Genomic DNA, 21,692 nt, shown 5'->3' with positions numbered 1-21,692 from the left:
ACTTTGAAGTCCATTTACACACATTCTGGTACACTACTCAGACCGGCGATTGTGTCGGCATGGGTTTATAGCCCTGTAGCAGCGTGGACAGATACCTTATCAGCGGAGATTGAAACCCTAGATAAGGATACCATGGGATTGACCCTAGTATATATATATATATATATATATATATATATATATATATAAAACATGCCCAAAGAGACATTAGTCTACTGGGTTCTAGAGTCAACGCTATGTCTATTTCTGCTAGAAGTGTCCTGTGGAACATGCAATGGACAGGTGATGCCGACTAAAAGAGGCATATGGAAGGTTTACCTTACAAGGCTGAGGAATTGTGTGGAGAAGGGCTCTCGGACCTGGTCTCCACAGCTATAGCTGGTAATTCTGATCTTTTGCCTTATATTCCCTCACAGCCTAAGAAAGCACGACATTATCAAATGCAGTCCTTTCGGTCGCAGAATAACAAGAAAGTACGAGGAGCGTCCTTTCTTACCAGAGGTAAGGGTACAGGGCACAGCTAGTTCCCAGGAACAGAAGTCCTCCCCGGCCTCTACTACATCCAACGCATGACGCTGGAGCTCCGCTAAGGGAGTCTGCCCCAGTGGGAGCACGTCTTCGACTCTTCAGCCACATCTGAGTTCACTCACAGGTGGTTTACGGGGCAATAAAAAATTGTTTCTCAGGGTTACAAGCTGGAATTCGAGAGGTGCCTCCTCGCCGGTTTTTCCTTTTCGGACCTACCGGCTTCTCCCCCAGAAAGGGAGATAATATTAAATACAATTCACACATTGTATCTCCAACAGGTGGTGCTCAAGGTTCCCCTCCTGCAACAAGGAAGGCGATATGACTCAACCTTGGCTGTAGTCCCGAAACCGTACGGTTCGGTCAGACCTATTTTTAAAATTAAAATCTCTGAACCTATACGGGAAAAGGTTCAAATTTAAAGTGGAATCGCCCAGAGCAATCATCGCCAGCCTGGAAGGGGGGATTTGATGGTGTATCTAAACATAAAGGCTGCATACCTTCATGTTCCCATTTATCCACCCCATCAGGCGTACCTGACAATTGCGGTACAGGATTGTCATTACCAATTTCAGGGTAATTGGCGGAAATAATGGTGCTCCTACGCAAGCAAGGAGTCACAGTTGTCCCATACTTGGACGATCTCCTAATAAGGGCGAGATCAAAAGAGCAGTTGTTGAACAGCGTGTCACTTTCGCTTAAGGTGTCACAGCAACACGGCTGGATTCTCAATTTCCTGAGGTCACAGTTGGTTCCTATAACTCGTCTGCCCTTCTTGGGTATGATTCTGGATGCAGACCAGAAATGGGTTTACCTTCAGATAGAGAAGGCCCAGGAACTCATGACTCTAGTCAGGGACCTATTGAAACCAAGACAGGTGTCAGTGCATCACTGCACTCGAGTCCTGGGAAAAACATTCCCTTCAGCAGGTTCCATGCGAGGACTTTCCAATGGGACCTACTGGACAAGTGGTCCGGGTCACATCTACAGATTCATCAGTTGATCACCCTATCTCCCAGGGTCAGGGTATCTCTCCTGTGGTGGCTGCAGAGTGCTCACCTTCTAGAGGGCCGCAGGTTCGGCATTCAGGACTAGATCCTGGTGACCACGGACGCGAGACTCCGAGGCTTGGGAGCAGTCACACAGGGAAGAAATTTCCAAGGTCTTTGGTCAACTCAAGAGACTTGTCTTCACATCAACATATCGAAGCAAAAGGAGCGACCGTGCACCGGTATATTATAAATTGTAAGAATTGTAGAAAACCAACAATTGGACAATTATAGTATTGGAAAGGAGATTTAAACCTTTCAAAATATAGTCCCTATTGGTGGTGCGCCCAGAGCTAGAAAGTACAGATACTAACGAGAAGAGAGAAAGAAAGCTCTTGTGTGGGTGCACTGTTGTGATTATAAAGAAAAAATCCTTTGGTTAAAAGGTATTGATAAAACTTAATTTTTATTAATAAACAATTAAAAATTATTACCCCTCAACGATCCAGGAAAGAGTATATGCATAAAAAAGACGTGAGAAAATGTAAAATGTTCTGGTCCGTTAATCACACAAGAAGGATTTAGAAAGGCTGCAGACACTTGATAGTCTGACACCCGTTTCTCCTGACCAGTACAGATAATCTGTATTAATGAGACCGACCAAGGAGGTCAATGGTATGTCTTGGAGAACCACTTGAATATGGTTAATAGTGAGCAATTGAGTGTTCACCTGTTATTCCATATTGTGCAGAGTTAGAAATATCTATATTGACATGATCTGGACGCGGTAAGGATAGGAAGAAAAAGGGTATATGAATGAATCAAAAGGTGGTGATACTGCTGTTGGTGTCCACCCTTCAAAAGAAGGGGAATAGTTCCTACTCTACAACACCAGGTATTCCCAGGGAGTCGCCTCTCAAGGTACTGACCCGGCCCAATGCTGTTTAGCTTCCAAGATTGGACGAGATCGGGCATTAGCAGCGTGGTATGATAGTAGAGAGGCTATCTACCAATGAGTGCGCCCACACAAGAGCTTTCTTTCTCTCTACTCATTAGTATCTTCACATCAACATATTGGAACTAAGGGCCATATACAACGCCCTACGTCAAGCGGAGACCTTTCTTCGCGACCAACCGGTTCTGATCCAGTCAGACAACGTCACCGCAGTAGCTCATGTAAACCGCCAAGGCGGCACAAGGAGCAGAGTGGCGATGGCGAAAGCCACCAGAATTCTTCGCTGGGCGGAGAATCATGTAAGAGCACTGTCAACAGTGCTCATTCCGGAAGTGAACAACTGGGAAGCAGACTTCCTCACCAGACATACGTCCTGGAGTGTGGAGACTTCATCAGGAAGTCTTCGCACAGATTGCAGTTCGGTGGGGACTGCCCCAGATAGACAGGATGGCGTCCCGCATCAACAAAAAGCTGCAGAGTTATTGCGCCTAGTCAAGAGACCCTCAGGCAGTAGCGGTAGACGCCCTAGTGACACCGTGGGTGTTCCAGTCAGTCTATGTATTTCCTCCTCTTCCTCTCATACCCAAGGGTTGAGAATAATAAGAAAAAGGAGGAGTGAGAACAATCCTCATTGTTCCAGATTGGCCACGAAGGATCTGGTATCCGGACTGCAGGAAATGCTTACAGAAAATCCGTGGCCTCTTCCTCTAAGGCAGGACCTGTTGCAACAGGGCCCATGTCTGTTCCAAGACTTACCGCGGCTGCGTTTAACGGCATGGTGGTTGAACGCCGGATCCTAGCGGAAAAAGGCATTCCGGATGAGGTCATTCCTACGCTGATAAAGGCTAGGAAGGACGTGACATCTTAACATTATCACCGTATATGGCGAAAATATGTTTCTTGGTGTGAGGCCAGGAATGCTCCTACGGAAGAATTCCATCTGGGCCGTTTCCTTCACTTCCTACAAACTGGAGTGAATTTGGGCCTAAAACTTAGGCTCCATTAAGGTTCAGATTTTGGCCCTATCCATTTTCTTTCAAAAAGAGTTGGCTTCTCTACCAGAAGTTCAGACGTTTGTAAAAGGAGTGTTGCGTATTCAGCCTCCTTTTGTGCCTCCGGTGGCACCTTGGGCTCTTAACGTGGTGTTAAGTTTCCTAAAGTCACACTGGTTTGAACCACTTAAAACGGCGGAGATAAAATATCTCACGTGGAAGGTGGACATGTTATTAGCCTTGGCTTCGGCTAGACGTGTGTCAGAATTAGCGGCTTTGTCACATAAAAGCCCCTATCTGGTTTTCCATATGGATAGAGCAGAATTGCGGACCCGTTTGCAATTTCTGCCGAAAGTGGTATTATCTTTTCATATGAACCAACCTATTGTGGTGCCTGTGGCTACACGTGACGTGGAGGATTCCGAGTTACTTGATGTGGTCAGGGCTTTGAAAATTTACGTGGCCAGAACAGCTAGAGTCAGGAAAACTGAAGCGCTGTTTGTCCTGTATGCATCCAACAAGATTGGTGCCCCTGCTTCAAAGCAAACTATTGCTCGCTGGATTTGTAACACGATTCAGCAAGCGCATTCTACGGCTGGATTGCCGTTACCAAAATCGGTCAAGGCCCATTCCACTAGGAAGGTGGGCTCTTCTTGGGCGGCTGCCCGGGGGGTCTCGGCACTACAGCTGTGTCAAGCTGCTACTTGGTCGGGTTCAAACACTTTTGCAAAATTCTATAGGTTTGATACCCTGGCTGAGGAGGACCTCATGTTTGCTCAATCGGTGCTGCAGAGTCATCCGCACTCTCCCGCCCGTTTGGGAGCTTTGGTATAATCCCCATGGTCCTTACGGAGTCCCCAGCATCCTCTAGGACGTTAGAGAAAATAAGATTTTACTTACCGGTAAATCTATTTCTCGTAGTCCGTAGAGGATGCTGGGCGCCCGTCCCAAGTGCGGACTTCTTCTGCAATACTTGTATATAGTTATTGCTTCAATAAGGGTTACGTTATAGTTGCATCGGTCTTGCACTGATGATATGTTGTTTTCATACTGTTAACTGGGTAGTTATCACAAGTTATACGGTGTGATTGGTGTGGCTGGTATGAATCTTGCCCTTGGATTAACAAAATCCTTTCCTTGTACTGTCCATCTCCTCTGGGCACAGTTTCTCTAACTGAGGTCTGGAGGAGGGGCATAGAGGGAGGAGCCAGTGCACACCAGGAACTAAATTCTTTCTTAAAGTGCCCATGTCTCCTGCGGAGCCCGTCTATCCCCATGGTCCTTACGGAGTCCCCAGCATCCTCTACGGACTACGAGAAATAGATTTACCGGTAAGTAAAATCTTATTATCTGTGCAGAGTTTGTATGTCCACACCATGTTTGCAAGGGTTTCCTCTGGGCGCCCCAGTTTCCTCACACATGTCAAAAACATACTGGTAAATTGGATGGTTTCTTACAAAAAAGGACCCCACGTGTGTATTTTAGTCAATTTAGACTGTACGCTCCAATGGGGCACTAATTATGTTAATAATTTCATAGGCTATCAACTAATTAGGACCAAGATGGCTGCCTCACCCTCTGCATTTTAGTAAACGCCTTTCAGTCACATTGGGAGAAAGGCACTATACAAATAAACAGATATTATGTCAAAACAAAGGCTCATTGTCATTGCTGCATCCAAATATTACCATGGCCCTGAAGGCCTTAGGTCGGGATGCATCAAGCATCGCATTTTGAATAGGATGCATCCTTCCACTGATCTCATGCATAGAACACTTTGCATGTACAACTGCGATTAAAACTACAATGGAACGTTCATCCAATAAGAGCTGCCCTTTGCGGTGTGAGGACTTCTGGGTTCATGACCCGGGAGTCTTTCTGAGCATGCGCTGCCATCCTATTGGATCCCTCTCGCGGAAGTCTGTGGTAAGAAGCCAACAGGCTTCTATTACACAACACCATCTACAGATGGGGTTACCTATCGGGAGAAAGCTTTCTGGAGCTTGAAGCATGGGAAATGCGGTCAAACCTCCAAAGAATTGGTTTGACTGCATTTTTGCAAGTAGAATGTCAACAAGCACCTGTTGACAGTGTACCTTGAATGAAGCAGTAAGAATAAAGTAAGCCACTTTAAAAAACAGAAACAAAACTACACAAGATTTACGGTGAAACTAATTTCTGTTTGGTTAATCGCCCCTGGCCGGAAGGGCTAGTGTACTTGTGTTAGTGAGCTGTCTCGGCTCTCAAACTTTTAGCGATATTGGCTGCCCAGCATCAGTGAGCCTCCCACCTCTGATTTTAATAAAATGCTGTTGTCTTGAAGTACAGTCACAGCACACTCTGGTCAGCACCAGTGGTAAAAGATTACGGAGCCCATTTATCAACAATTGCATTTGCAATGCAACCTGGGCATGATAATAGCACCCAGGATTGCATTGCAGATTGTGATCACATCGTGTGTATGTATCACACAGCATAGGCAGGAGCCCGTCCCTGTGATGTGCCAAGTGTGGTGCCAGGACCGCTGTGCATGCGCAGTCTGGGTGACCACTCTGCACAGCAGCATTTCTGGAAGAGGGCGCCTGAGGAACCATGCCGGAACTACGTGTAGCAAAGTGTAGCCCATAGGGTAGAACAGGCTACCACAAAGAAAAGATTGGAGTAGCGGCGGAGGCAAATATTGGGAGATGCGATGTTGCCAAAAATATTGTTTGATAAATGGGCCCCTAAGATGTCCATTTACTAAGCCTTGGATAAATAGTCATTTTTCAAATACAGCAATTAGGAGATGATTGGCTGGAACTTTTATCTTTCTCCATGGCTTAGTAAATAGACCCTCCAATTACAAGCTGACCAGTGAATGACTAAAGAATCATGAACATGTGCTGGTGTTTTATGACAGGACTGTATTTTAGTACCGGTCAGGCCTTGGTAGGTTGGTTGGATGAAATGTAAATAAAAGTAGTATGTCACAAACACATTTCAGATCATTACAGTTCCCCACTCAATCATTCAAGGCAGTGGCACATTATCCTTGGCAGACAGAATGTAGACAGATCTTTGCCAAATATCTAAAAACAGTGATAAAAGGAAAACAAAAGTAGTCTCTACTAATGGAGCACAGTATACAGTATGATACAGGCAGAAGAACAACATGCAGTGACCTAACTGTGCATCATTGATTAGGAATAGAAAAGTTTACTGTGTGGAGGAGAAAAAAAATTCTAGGACCTTATTTGGACCACTTAGTCCAATGACCCACTGAGCCTCTGCGTAACCGCAATAAACTAGATACGTGCAAACAAAACATATGTATAAAGATTGGAATATGCACATGACAAGCTACCTTGACTGGGCAACACCATAAAGCAGTATCAAGCACCCAATACATCTGACGTTCGTATTGCAGGGAAAAATCTAATTAAGATTTGCTCATAATATAGAGATCCTCCTACAGGACCAAGAAGAGACAGGTGCAGAACACGTTCTATACTCACCGATTGCCAGGGTACAGTTATCCTTAATGGCTTTGTATTTATTCCCAGTAGCTTCCTTCTGCAGTTTTCTCAGAATATCTTCCATGTTTACTGCATGTGTGAGGGAGATCTCCACCAACGTGATGGTGCTCAGCAGAGACAGCTACAGCCTGGAGGATTTAATGATCTCCCAGCCCCCTCCGGTCTCAGTGCGCAGCATCCCCGGCTCCCACTGCTGCTGATGAATCATCTCATGGCTCCATAGGAGCAGCCACGAATTAGAGACTGCTCCTGCTGCTAATCTGCCTGCCTCGGCTGCTGCTTCTGCTTCAGGCTGAGTGGCAGGGGCAGGTCGCCCAATGTATAGGCGGGATCACGTAGGAGGAAAGGATCCCCTCTGATAATTATACTATTAGGAAATCTCCATTTCCAGCTACTGCTGTTGCAGGATAAGACTGGAAAAAAGGCAGAAAAATACTGTATTTACGGAGGGAGGGACAGAGGCGAGGTGCTTCCTGCTGTGGGTGGGCTGAGCATGCATTGGCTGACAGGGCTAGGTGTGTGAGTGTGAGCATGCTCAGGCGCTGCTGCTGCTGGAATGGACCTGTCACCTGCTCCTGCATAGTGTGTAAGTGGGTGCATGACATGCAGCAGGGGCAGCAGCACTATCATGGAAGGAGAATGCTTTCCACATCCTTTACACATCTGCATTCCATAGTGATCATCTTCCATAACACTGTCTGCCATCACATTAGCTTTTAGTTTATACTTTTTAATGTCGTTAGCGCTAACAATCATGGAACTGTGCTAGTTACTAGTAGATAGACTTTTCTCATACGTCCTAGAGGATGCTGGGGTCCACTACATGACCATGGGGTATAGACAGTTCCGCAGGAGCCATGGGCACTTTAAGACTTTTCAAGGGTATGAACTGTCTCCTCCATCTATGCCCCTCCTCCAGACCTCAGTTTTAGAAATGTGCCCAGGCAGACTGGATGCACTCCAGAGGAGCTCTACTGAGTTTCTCTGAAAAGACTTATGTTAGGTTTTTTTATTTTCAGGGAGAACTGCTGGCAACAGTCTCCCTGCTTCGTGGGACTGAGGGGGCAGAAGTAGGAACCAACTTCCTAAAGAGTTTCATGGCTCTGCTTCTGGCTGACAGGACACCATTAGCTCCTGAAGGGAACTGAACGCTAGCTGTGCCTAGATGCTCACACCCACAGCACGCCGTCACCCCCCTCACAGAGCCAGAAGTCAGAAGACAGGTGAGTGTTAGAAGACAGCGCGCCATGTTGCCCACACACAGGGCCGGCTCCAGGCCTACTAGCACCCTGAGCGAGAAAATATTAAAGCGCCCTCCCCCAAACCCTATGCGCGCGCTCCAGGAAAAGTGGGTGTGGCCTCCTGGAAAAGTGGGCGTAGCCTCATATTATCACACTATAAATATATTTTCACACCCCCTCTACGCACACAATTAGCAGCCTTACACATAACAGCCACAGTAGTGTTCCTTACACACAATGTCTCCAGTATAGTGGCAGATACACATAATGTGCAGTGCCAGATAGACGTAATATGCCCCCCAGCAGTGCCAGCTACACATGCCATGCCCCGCAGCAGTGCCAGCTACACATGACATGCCCCGCAGCCATGCCAGCTACACATGACATGCCCCCCAGCAGTGCCAGCCACACATGACATGCCCCGCTGCCATGCCAGCTACACATGACATGCCCCGCAGCAGTGCCAACTACACATGACATGCCCCGCAGCAGTGCCAGCTACACATGACATGCCCCGCAGCAGTGCCAGCTACACACAATATGCCCCCCAGCAGTGCCAGCTACACATGATAGTGCTCACTTTTTAGGGCAGGGTGCTGATCACAGGGAGGGCACATTTTTAAGTTAGGAGGGCGAAATTCTGTACATACTGTAATGCTTGGTGCTCACCTACCCAAATGCTAGAGCATGGACAGTGTGCGCCTAAGGCGCGCAGCAAAAATTTAGGGCAGTTGCTTCGTGGGGAAGGTGCGTGGCCACATAATAGTGGCAATTCGCATTACACTACACAGTAGTGCAGCTAATATACATTGCACCAGGTAGAACCTCCTACACACTTTGCCCAGGCAGAGTACGTTAGACACATTGCGCCAGGCAGAGCACTGAGACACATTGCGCCAGGCAGAGCACTGAGACACATTGCCTAGCCACCGACACCTAGCGGGAACACTACATGATATGCTCCTCAGCCGTGCCAGCTACACGTGACATGCCCCCCAGCCGTGCCAGCTACACGTGACATGCCCCCCAGCAGTGCCAGATACACGTGACATGCCCTCCAGCAGTGCCAGATACACGTGACATGCCCCCCCAGCAGTGCCAGATACATAAATGCCCCTACAGTGCCAAATAAATGCCCCCACAGTGCAAGATAAATAAATGCCCCCACAGTGCTGATATGCCCCCCAGCAGTGCCAGATACATAAATGCCCCCACAGTGCCAGATACATAAATGCCCCCACAGTGCCAGATACATAAATGCCCCCACAGTGCCAGATACATAAATGCCCCCACAGTGCCAGATAAATATATGCCCCCACAGTGCCAGATAAATATATGCCCCCACAGTGCAGATATGCCCCCACAGTGCCAGATACATAAATGCTCCCAGTGCCAGATAAATAAATGCCCCCACAGTGCCAGATAAATATATGCCCCCACAGTGCCAGATAAATATATGCCCCCACAGTGCAGATATGCCCCCACAGTGCCAGATACATAAATGCCCCCACAGTGCCAGATACATAAATGCCCCCACAGTGCCAGATACATAAATGCCCCCACAGTGCAGATATGACCCCACAGTGACAGATATGACCCCACAGTGACAGATATGCCCCCACACAGTGCCAGTGCCCCCACAGTGCAGATATGACCCCACAGTGACAGATATGACCCCAGTGACAGATATGCCCCCACACAGTGCCAGTGCCCCCACAGTGCAGATATGACCCCACACAGTGCCAGTTCCCCCACAGTGCAGATATGATCCCACAGTGACAGATATGCACCCACACAGTGCCAGTGCCCCCACAGTGCAGATATGACCCCACAGTGACAGATATGCCCCCACACAGTGCCAGTGCCCCCACAGTGCAGATATGACCCCACACAGTGCCAGTTCCCCAACAGTGCAGATGACCCCACAGTGCAGATATGACCCCACAGTGACAGATATGCACCCACACAGTGCCAGTGCCCCCACATTGACAGATATGCCCCCACAGTGCAGATGACCCCACAGTGCCAGATATGCCCCCACGGTGCAGATATGACCCCACACAGTGCCAGTGCCCCCGCAGTGCAGATATGACCCACAGTGACAGATATGACCCCACACAGTGCCAGTGCCCCCACAGTGTAGATATGACCCCACACAGTGCCAGTGCCCCCACAGTGCAGATATGACCCCACAGTGACAGATATGCACCCACACAGTGACAGTGCCCCCACAGTGCAGATATGACCCCACAGTGACAGATATGCACCCACACAGTGCCAGTGCCCCCACAGTGCAGATGACCCCACAGTGCCAGATATGCCCCCACAGTGCAGATATGACCCCACAGTGACAGATATGCCCCCACACAGTGCCAGTGCCCCCACATTGACAGATATGCCCACACAGTGCCAGTGCCCCCACATTGACAGATATGCCCCCACAGTGCAGATGACCCCACAGTGCAGATATGACCCCACAGTGACAGATATGCCCCCACACAGTGCCAGTGCCCCCACATTGAGTGCCATTTTCTCTCTCTCCTCAGGCTGCAGAGACAACGCTGGTCCGCCTCCACTACTGAACAAGTATCAGGGTGCAAAACAGGGGGGGCCACAGTGAATTTGGTGCTATATAATTGTGTGATTGACATTATAAAAGCGCTGCATGTCAGTGGGCAGTTTGTGTTTACAGACATTGTGTTACTGGCGATGTGAACTGGCAAATGCTATCTGTGTCCCTCTGACAGATTTTACTGTGGGTCTGTCCCCTATAAGTCCCGGAGTGTCTGTGGTGTGGTTGTGCACGTGTGTGACATGTCTGTGGCAGGGAACTCTGTGGAGACATGTTAGGGACACAGAGGTGTAATATGACACAAAGAGCCTGACTGGGTGAAAGGTTACATGATAGTGTGAATCATATCAGTAAGAGGTTGGACTGAATCTCATACAGAAAATGAAAATAATCTGTTGAAGATGTGATGTTTAATAGTTCTGCCTTTCATCCACAGGGACCTTTCTGGGTCACATACAAATTTGCACAAGTAGTACAAACTGATACCGACACGTACTCTGATTCCTGTGTCGACACTAGTGATTCCAGGGGAATAGGTCCTAAGTTAGCAAAAAAACATTCAAAACATGTTTTAGCTATAAAGGAGGTGTTAGAAGTTATGAATCCCCCTCTTTTACCCCAAGGAGAGGGTTTACTTTAGTAAAGAAGTAATGTAATTTTCCCTCCACCTCAGGTCTGATTTAACCTGAAAAGAAATTTCATATTCCCAAAAGGAATTCAGGCAGCTTACCTTTTTCCAAAAAAGGTCGGAGTCACCCCGCATTTTAGACAGGGCCCTGTCATAAAAGAGAAAAGGTGTTTCTCCCTGCGCCTGGAATGGCTTAACTTAAAGAGCCGACAGACCGCAAGTGAGTGAGGTGATCTATTGATGTGGCCAATGGGACACTACTCAGGCCTACCATTGTCTGTGAGTGGGTGAGTAGTGCTATTGAAAAGTGGTCAGAAAACTTGTCATTAGATATTGACACAATAGATGGAGACGAGATACTCCTAACGTTAGGTCATATCAAAGACGCTGCTGCGTACGTACTAGAAACCATGAAATATTTTGGTTTCTTGGGATCAAGAACCACTACCATGGCAGTATCGGCTCGGAGGGTGTTGTGGATTCGCCAGTGGAATGCTGATGCAGAATCCAAAAGAAATATGGAGGCTGTCCTGTATAAAGGTGAGGCCTTGTTTGGAGATGGGCTGGATGCGTTAGTCTCAGCGGCTACCGCAGGTAAGTCGACATTCTTGCCTTATGCTCCTACACCAGCGAAAAAGACACATCACTCTCACATACAGTCCTTTCGGCCCAACAAATACAAAAAGGCCAAAGGTCCCCCTTTTTTTGCAGGTAGTGGAAGGGGAAAAGGAAAGAAATCCGCAGCGTCTCCCGGATCGCAGGAGCAGAAGTCCACCCCTGCTTCTGCTAAATATGCAGCATAACGTTGGGGCTCCCTTGCGGGAGTCCGCTCGGGTTGGAGCACGTCTGAAACTTTTAAGCAAAACCTTGCCAGCTTCTCTTCCGGTAAGAGAGGCAGTAACAACGGCAATTCAAAAATTATGTCAGGATCAGGTCATTGTCCTGGTACCCTTGGCACAGTAAGGAGAAGGTTTTTTATTCACGCCTCTTCGTAGTTCCGTAGCCGGACGGCACGGTCAGACCGATTTTAAACCTGAAAAATCTGAATCTCTACCTGAAAAGATTCAAGTTCAAGATGGAATCCCTGAGGGAAGTTATTTCCAGTCTGGAAGAGGGGGACTTCATGGTTTCAGTAGACATAAAAGATGCTTACTTGCATGTTCCCATTTATCCTCCTCACCAAGCTTATCTGAGATTCGCAGTACAGGATTGCCATTACCAGTTCCAGACGTTGCCGTTCGGACTCTCCACGGCACCGAGGGTATTCACCAAGGTGATGGCGGAGATGATGGTCCTCCTTCGTTAAAAAGGAGTCAATATAATTCCTTATCTGGACGATCTCCTGATAAAAGCGAGATCCAGGGAACAGTTGGTGCAGAACATCGCACTCTCCCTGTCAATACTCCAACAACACAGTTGGATCATGAATTTTCCAAAGTCACAGTTGGAACCAACGACAAGATTGTCCTTTTTAGGGATGATTCTGGACACAGAAGTACGGAGAGTATTTCTTTCAGTGGAAAAGGCTCTGGAAATTCAGAAAATGGTCAAATATTGAAACCAACAAGCGTGTCGATCCATCAATGCATTCGGTTGTTGGGGAAAATGGTAGCGGCCTGCGAGGCCATAGAGTTTGACTGATTTCATGCCAGAGTATTCCAGTGGGACCTGTTGGACAAGTGGTCCGGATCCCACCTACACATGCACCAGAAAATAATCCTGTCCCCCAAAGCCAGGATTTCGCTCCTGTGGTGGCTACACAGTTCTCACCTACTAGAGGGACGCAGGTTTGGGATTCACGACTGGGTCCTAATAACCACGGATGCAAGTCTCCGAGGCTGGGGAGCTGTCACACAGGGGGAAAGCTTCCAAGGAAAATGGTCAAGTCAGGAAGCCTGCCTTCACATAAACGTTCTGGAATTGAGAGCCATTTACAACGGCCTTCTACAAGCGGTACATCTTCTTCAAGATCCCGTGCAGATCCAGTCGGACAATGTAACAGCAGTCGCGTACATAAACAGGCAAGGCGGAACGAAAAGCAGAGCGGCAATGACAGAGGTGACAAGGATTCTCCTCTGGGCAGAAAGGCATGTTAGAGCTCTGTCAGCAATTTTCATTCCGGAAGTGGACAACTGGGAAGCAGACTTCCTCAGCAGACACGATCTCCATCCAGGAGAGTGGGGCCTCCACCAAGAAGTCTTCGCAGAGGTGACAAGTCTTTGGAGAGTTCCTCAAGTAGACATGATGGCATCTCATCTAAACAAGAAGCTTCAGAGATGGACTTCCGGTTCCGGCGCCCATGTGAGGAGAAGCTGATTGCTGCAGCTCTCCTGCACCCTCGGTAACCGGAGCACACAGCGCCTCCCGCTCGTGGCTTTTCTCCGCACCTGGCGCACACTACCTGTGGGAAGGTGCTGGGGATTGGATGGAAAGGTTTCTGTCCTCCCCCATGCCCCCTAAAGCCCAGAGATCGAGGTCTGAAAAACGGCAGGGGGAATCCAAGATGGCCGCCGCACCTAACTCACAAACGAGTCTGCAGGCTGCTGGCAGCATTAAACAGGCTTCTGCAAAACACATTTCTCCCTCAGGTGAGCCTGACTGTTCCCCTGCCTCTCCAGTGACTTATGCTGATGTAGTGAGAGCTGTTAGGGATGCCATGAAGCCTATCATGGATGCACATGCTGCTAAAATGCAGCAGGCAGTAAAAGATCTAAAATCCCAAATCAAGCAGTTATCTAAGACTATTCTTACAAATGAACAAAGGCTGGGGGAGACTTTTCAGGATGTTGGGGATCTTAAGCACAGATATGATGAGCTCCAGAAATCTCACTTCAAGCTGCTGAACAAGGTTGACGATCTTAAAAATAGATCGAGGAGATCGAATCTTCGGGTGCTGAGGCTCCCTGAGTCACTGAAAGGTCCTGATTTGACTCTTTTTTTTACAAACGTCCCTCCTTGATTTACTGCATATCCAAGATGAATGCACTGGCTTAGTTATCGAGAGAGCCCACAGACTGGGTCCCCCACGTTCTTCACCTAATAGCAGACCACGTGTGTTTATATTTAAATGTCTGAACTTTTTCCATAAGGAGGCAATATGGACGGCATCCAGGAGGCATAGGAATTTACAATGGGAGGGAGCTCGTTTGGCCATTTTCCAGGACTACTCCGCGGAGGTTTCCCGGGCACGTCGGGAATTTACCCCCCTTTGCTCCCGTTTGGTAAAGGCGAATAAAAAATTTGCTCTGCTCTTCCCTGCAAGACTACGCCTGTTTGATGGAAATTCTTTCCAGGACTTTACAAATCTTGCAGATGCAGAGGCTTATGTTTCCGAGGCATCCAAGGCTGATGAAGACTCCTCTCAGGCGGATGACACCCTGGATCGAGATGGCTGAGTATTGCTCCTGGACTTCTCTGTTTCCGGTTATGTCTGCCAATTTAATTATTGCTGTAGAATCTGCTGCAGGTGTTTTTTCCCCCAAAAGAGACTTTGGTCTTATACAGCGGGCTGAACCTTTTTGCCTTGTTTTATGTTTTAGATTTTTCTTATTCATCTGTTGTCTTTTTGTGGCTATGTAATCTTTCTAGAATGCTTATATATGCTTAGCGGAGATATCTCCCCCTTCTTCTTATGTGACAGGCTGCGTTTTTCTTTTTCTGTAACATGCTCTGTGTGCTCTGATATTTTCTTGTTATTTTTCCTATGTATATTTTCATATATTATGTTGCCGAGGGTGGGTAAGGGCACCCCCTCCCTCATTTTTTCCTCAGGTTTTCAAATTCTGGCTGGCTCATTGGCGGTCTATGACGGCCTCTGTGCTTGCTTGAACCGGTTGTTCTCGTTTTCTGAAGTTATGATTGTCCTTAGCAGGACTTTCTTTCACAATGTTAATGTTATATTTTGTGTGTTTTCTATGTTTCTGTCCCTCTTTTCTTCTCCCCCTCCCCTTCTTCTCCTTATGTGTCTACCCCGGTATGTTTTGTATCCGTTTTTCGGTGGCTGTAGATATTATGGTTACTGCGCAGGTTTTCAGGTTTTCCCAGTTCATTTGATGCATGGCTAGTTTGAGTGTCGGCACGTGGAATGTGGGAGGGATCAACTCCCCAGCTAAACGCAGAAAGATTTTGCTCTATCTTCGGAAGGTGGGGATGGATGTTGTTTTCATTCAGGAATCTCACCTTATGCCAAATGAGGTGGTAAAACTGAACACTATGGGTTGGTCTGTGTTAGCCTCTTCCTCCTTCTCTTCTAAGGCTAGGGGAGTGATTATTTTAGCACGGCACACGGTCCCTATCTCTGTCCATGCGATTTTAGATGACACTCAGGGTTGGTATGTACTGGCAGATGTCACATTGTATGCATCCAGGTTCCTACTTTGTAATATTTATGCTCCCAATCAGTACTATAAGCAATTTTATACGAACATGGTCACTAAGCTACTAAGCTACTCTGAAATTCCCATAATCCTGGGTGGAGATTTTAATTTATATTCTTCTCCAACCTTGGATAAATCCCCCCCCTCGCGCTCCCCACTCGTTACCACGTATTGGTATCCCCTATATTTGCTCGCAGTTGTCCTTAGTGGATGTGTGGCGCGCATGCTAACCATTAGAAAGGGCATTTACATGCCTCTCAGCTGCGCACCACACGTTCTCGAGGATTGATTATCTGCTGTTATCTGACTCCTGTTTCTCAAAAGTGTCTGACTCTAAAATTGAGGATATCTGTATTTCGGACCATGCTTTATGCTGGATGAAATTGATGCTCCTCTCAGAAAAATCCCCTTTTCGCTCCTGGCACTTCCCCTCTCATTTAAGTGGCTCTCTGAAATTCCGCTCCTCATTAGATGCAGCGTGGCTGGATTATCATACGCACAATGGAGAAACTCCGAGCGATGATCCTGCTCTTTTCTGGCAGGTGTCAAAATCAGTTATTCAGGGGCACATTATGTCCTATAGTAAAAAAAGGGATTTAGATTTAAACTCACAATATTTGGAAGCCCAGGCGGCGCTTACTCACTCTTTTCAGGAATTTAAATCCTCCCCCTCCCCTTCTACTAGGGAACGGTACCTTACACAAAAAACACTGTTTGATACCCTCCTTTCTCAAATGGAAGCTAAATATTCATTTTCAAGAGACTGTGGCATTTACAGATATGGCAACAAGTCTGGCAAACTGTTTTCCCGTTTGTTAAAAGGCAGACACCCTAAAGTGGTCATTCACTCTCTGCTCACCCAAGGTGGGGACAGAGTACGGACCTCGGCCGAGATTGCTGAGGTGCTACAGTCTTTTTATACCACTCTTTATGCACGTCCTGTTATTAACCAGACCCACAAGTCTAGCTTTTGGTCTTCTACTGATCTGCCTCAAATGTCAGAGTCGCACTGTACCTCTCTTCTTGCACCTATCACCACTGAGGAAGTTTCTTTAGCAATAGCTGGACTGAAGACTGGGAAGACTCCGGGCCCTGACGGTTTCGCCAATGACTACTATAAAATTCTATCTACTAGACTGTGCGAACCTCTTTCTGTCTTATTTAATTCTTTTATGCAGGGTGCTTCCTTGCCCCAATATTTTAATTCCGCAGTCATAAAGGTTATCCCAAAGCCTGGCCGGGATCCTGAGTCTCCCAGTTCTTATCGTCCGATCTCCCTTCTAAACACGGATTATAAATTGTTCACTAAAATCCTCTCTAATAGACTCAAATTCATAGTCCCTGATATAGTTCATACAGACCAGACTGGATTTGTCTGGGGTCAGTAATCAGTGAGCAATATCCGAAAGGTCTTGACTGTTATGCAGGCCTTTCAGCTTTCCAAACCCACTGACACTAATGTATTATTGTCACTTGATGCCGAAAAGGCATTCGACCTGGTCACCTGGGACCATCTGTATGAAACGCTCCACCGCGGCGCTTTGGTGCACCTGAGGACTTTGTCTCTCTTATTTCCCGATTATATGAATCTCCCTCCACTCAAGTTTTGGGGAATGGTATCCTCTCTTCCCCTTTTCTTATCCAGAGTGGCACACGTCAGGGCTGCCCCTTGTCACCTTTATTATTTGCCTTAGCTTTAGAACCCCTAGCTGTTTCCCTGAGAAATTCTCCCAGAGTTACAGGCATAAAATTAATGGACACCACGGTAAAATTATCACTGTATGCTGACGACATGCTTCTATTTATTTCTCATCCTGATACGTCTATCCCTGCGATTGTCTCCCTGATTGAACAATTTGGTTCCTTTGCGGGATACAAAATTAATATATCTAAATCCGAGCTTCTCCTCCTTTCAGGAGACTCTTCCCTCTTTCCATTACACCCGGTCCTGTCCCAATTTCCAGTGGCTCGAGATAGTCTTAGATATTTAGGGGTTCAGATCCCTACTTCCCTCCCGGATCTATATGCGGTTAATTTTGGTCCTATTTTGTCCAAGGTGTCTAAAATCCTTACAGACTGGGCGTCTCTGCCCTTGTCTCTTATGGGTCGCGCAGAAGTTATTAAATCTGTTGTTTTTCCCATGATTGCTTATTTTCTTCTTATGCTCCCTATTGCCCTTTGTAGAGAAAGATGTCCTTTTTCTTAAACAGTGTTTCACTAGATTTCTATGGGCGGGTAAACGACCAAGAGTCCCCTACGCTAGGTTGCAGCTATTACATGAAGAGGGAGGTATGGGAATCCCGGATCCTGTCCTATTTAGTAGAGCAGCGATGTACCGGTATATCACAGACTGGCTTTGGGGCAGATCAGTATTTACGAACTTGCCACTTGAACTGGCCGTATTCCATCCATTCTCCTGCTGCACTCTTACACACCCCAAACTCCCGTCTCCCATCTGAGATAAAACATAATATTTTATTTTGGCATACATATCGAGCATGGCAGGCCACTCACACTAAAGCCCAGAGAAAACCTGACACCTCTCTTCACACTACGTTTTGGGGTAACCCATGTTTCCTTCCTGGCCTTGATAATGCACATTTTTTGAGTTGGAGAGAAAAGGGGATCGCAGCTATTAGAGACATATACGACCCAGGAGGCAACGCAGTGCTTTCTTTCTCTGATATCCAGATAAAATTCGGTATTTCCCACCAGGAATTTTTTATGTACTTGCAGGCTAGACACTTTGCTCAATCCCAGTCTCACCCAATGATTTCTGAGGCTACCACAGACCCGCTGCGCACCTTAATGGTGCTTACTAAAGATTGTCCTTACCATCTTAGTTACTTCAGAAACACCTTTAGGGTCTCATATAGAGACCGGCTCTGGGATTCCGCGTTGTCTTCATGGTCCAGAGATATCCCCAATATGGGATCGTGCGCTGAATTGTTAGATAACATTTTACCCACTTTTAGGTTCTTATACTCTGCCTCTTTGCAAGAGGTTCACTTGAAGATGCTCCAAAGGGCATATATAGCACCTAATCAGAGGGCACACATGGTCCCAGACAACACTGGCTGTTGCATCAAATGTACTGCGCAGAGTGCCACCTTGTACCACAATATGTGGTCTTGCCGGAAAATATCTAAGTTTTGGTACAAGGTGGTCGCTTATCTCAACACAGTATTTAACTTACGGTTAATAAAACGCCCGAAGGCTTGTTTGCTACTTGATTTTAGGGAGTGGTCTATTGGGCCTGAAGATAGAGATATTGTTCCGGTACTCTCTGTTATCCTGACAATTGCCAAGAAACAAATTCTTAATAATTGGATCAAACCGTCTACCCCTTCTTTGATGGCTGTGAAACACATGACCCTCCGGATTATTTATTTTGAGAGGCGTGCTACTCTTCCTGATATTGAATTGGGGGTCAGGCGGTTTGCCAAGAAGTGGGAGAAGTATATTGATACTCTAGACCCGGATGTACAGTTGTTCATCTATAAACTTTTTGAGACCACAACGTGGTATCTATATAGACAAATCGATAGGGCCTCTTGACAACTTAGGCCCATGTACTGTTCCTTTGGGACCTCCTGCTGTTTTCTTAGGAAATGTAATTATATTAATTTTAATACCCCATGCTGTATGTTTAGTCTGATGCCATATGGGTACTGAACCTTCTCTTTGGTTAGAATGGCTAACCATGCCTGAATTGCTTCTTTAATATTTTTACTTAAGACTTGTTTGGCCGCTACTCATTCATGATATGATTATACTTGTATTGTTTTCCCCATTTGTTTCCCCCCCCCCCTCCTGTCTGTCTTCTTTACTGACCTCTCGGGTATACTGATGTCCTGTGAATCCTCAGGTAGAATTGTATGCTTAGCCTTAGGTATATGGTGATTTCTTATGCTGAGACGCACGTCGGTAATGTCTTCATCATTTCCTAGAGCTCATGTAGGTTAAGATTGTTTATCCTTTACCTCTTACTCAAGCCTACAATTACCGACTATGTATCTGTGATTTCACTGATGTGGCTTAAAAGCACTTTACGTTGGATTATTGTAACTATACCGGTTTCTCTCCGGTTTTTGGTATGTCTGTATCATGAAGGTCTTCCCTGTTCTTGTATTTCTATAAAAAATCTAATAAAAATTGTTGAATTAAAAAAAAAAGAAGCTTCAGAGATATTGTTCCAGGTCGAGAGACCCTCAAGCAATAGCAGTGGATGCACTGGTGACCCAGTGGGTGTTTCGGTATATGTTTTCCCTCCACTTCCACTGATTCCAAAAGTTCTCAAAATAATAATAAGAACAAGAGTTTGAGCAATCTTCATTGCCCCAGACTGGCCAAGGAGGGCTTGGTATCCAAATCTTTAGGAGTTGCTCATAGAAGATCCTTGGCCTCTTCCTCCTCGAGAGGACCTACTACAACAGGGGCCGTGTGTGTATCAAGACTTACCGCGGCTACGTTTGACGGCATGGCTGTTGAGCGTCAGATCCTAGCCCGAAAGGGTATTCCCAAGGAAGTCATCCCCACTCTTATTCAGGCCAGGAAAGGAGTAACGTCTAAACATTACCACCGTATTTGGAGAAAATATGTGTCTTGGTGTGAATCCAAGAAGGCTCCTATGGAAGAGTTTGAGTTGGGACGTTTTCTCCATTTTCTGCAGGCTGGTGTGGATACGGGCCTTAGATTGGGGTCAATCAAGGTCCAGATTTCGGCCTTGTCAGTGTTCTTCCAAAAACAATTGGCCTCTCTTCCAGAGGTTTTTACCTTCGTGAAAGGGGTTTTGCACATCCAGCCTCCTTTTGTGCCTCCAGTGGCACCATGGGACCTTAACGTGGTGTTGCAGTTCCTTCAATCGGATTGGTTTGAGCCTCTACAAGAGATAGAGTTGAAGTTTCTCACTTGGAATGTGGTGATGCTTTTGGCATTGGCAGCCGCACGGCGGGTGTCTGAATTGGGGGACTTGTCTCAAAAGAACCCTTACCTGATCTTCCATGAAGATAGGGCAGAGTTGAGAACTCGTCAACATTTTCTTCCAAAGGTGGTTTCATCTTTCCACATAAACCAACCTATTGTGGTGCCAGTAGTTACTGACACGTTCACTGAGTCAAAGTCTCTAGATGTGGTTAGGGCTTTGAAAATTTATGTCGCTAGAACAGCTCGAATACGGAAAACAGTCTTTGTTTGTCCTGTATACTCCCAACAAGATTGGGTGTCCTGCTTCCAAGCAGACTATTGCGCGTTGGATCAGAAGTACGATTCAGCCTGCTCATAGTACGGCTGGATTGCCGTTACCGACGTTGGTGAAGGCCCATTCCACTAGGAAGGTGGGCTCATCCTGGGCGGCTGCCTGGGGGGTATCGGCATTGCAACTTTGCCGAGCGGCTACTTGGTCGAAGTCAAACACATTTGCAAAATTCTACAAGTTTGACACCTTGGCCGATGAAGACCTCAAGTTCGGTCAATCGGTGCTGCAGGGTCATCCGCCCGTACTGGAGCTTTGGTATAAACCCCATGGTCATGAAGTGGACCCCAGCATCCTCTAGGACGTATAAGAACACAGGATTTTGATACCTACCAGTAAATCCTTTTCTCCTAGTCCGTAGAGGATGCTGGGCGTCCGTCCCAGTGCGTACTTTACCTGCAGTTTTGTTATTCAAGTTACACAAGTTGTGTTTTATTAGTTTCAGCATGTTGCTGTAATTGGTTCATGCCTGTTGGCGTGTGTTATGTTTAATGCCATGTTGTGCGGCATGGTTAAGGTGTGAGCTGGTATGAATCTCACCATTAGTATAAAAGTAAATCCTTTCCTCGAAATGTCCGTCTCCCTGGGCACAGTTCCTATAATTGAGGTCTGGAGGAGGGGCATAGAGGGAGGAGCCAGTTC

General features: G+C 46.7%; 1 protein-coding gene and 1 pseudogene across 2 annotated transcripts in view; both read right to left on the bottom strand.

Moving 5' to 3' along the window:
• Positions 1–7,483, bottom strand: part of ARFGEF3 (ARFGEF family member 3) — a 366,510-nt gene extending 359,027 nt beyond the window's left edge. For both annotated transcript variants that reach the window (XM_063917418.1, XM_063917419.1), the window contains exon 1: positions 6,959–7,483. In XM_063917418.1, the coding sequence (XP_063773488.1) occupies positions 6,959–7,043 (85 nt within the window). In that variant the 5' untranslated portion in view covers positions 7,044–7,483. The remainder of the gene's footprint in view (positions 1–6,958) is intronic.
• Positions 2,395–2,513, bottom strand: LOC134913841 (5S ribosomal RNA; annotated as a pseudogene).
• Positions 7,484–21,692: the final 14,209 nt, after the last annotated feature.

This window comes from Pseudophryne corroboree, chromosome 4 (genome assembly GCF_028390025.1).
Source record: "Pseudophryne corroboree isolate aPseCor3 chromosome 4, aPseCor3.hap2, whole genome shotgun sequence".
Classification (NCBI taxonomy): Eukaryota; Metazoa; Chordata; class Amphibia; order Anura; family Myobatrachidae; genus Pseudophryne; species Pseudophryne corroboree.
The sequence above is the reverse complement of the archived record's forward strand: the minus strand, read 5'-3'. Positions and strand labels throughout refer to the sequence as shown.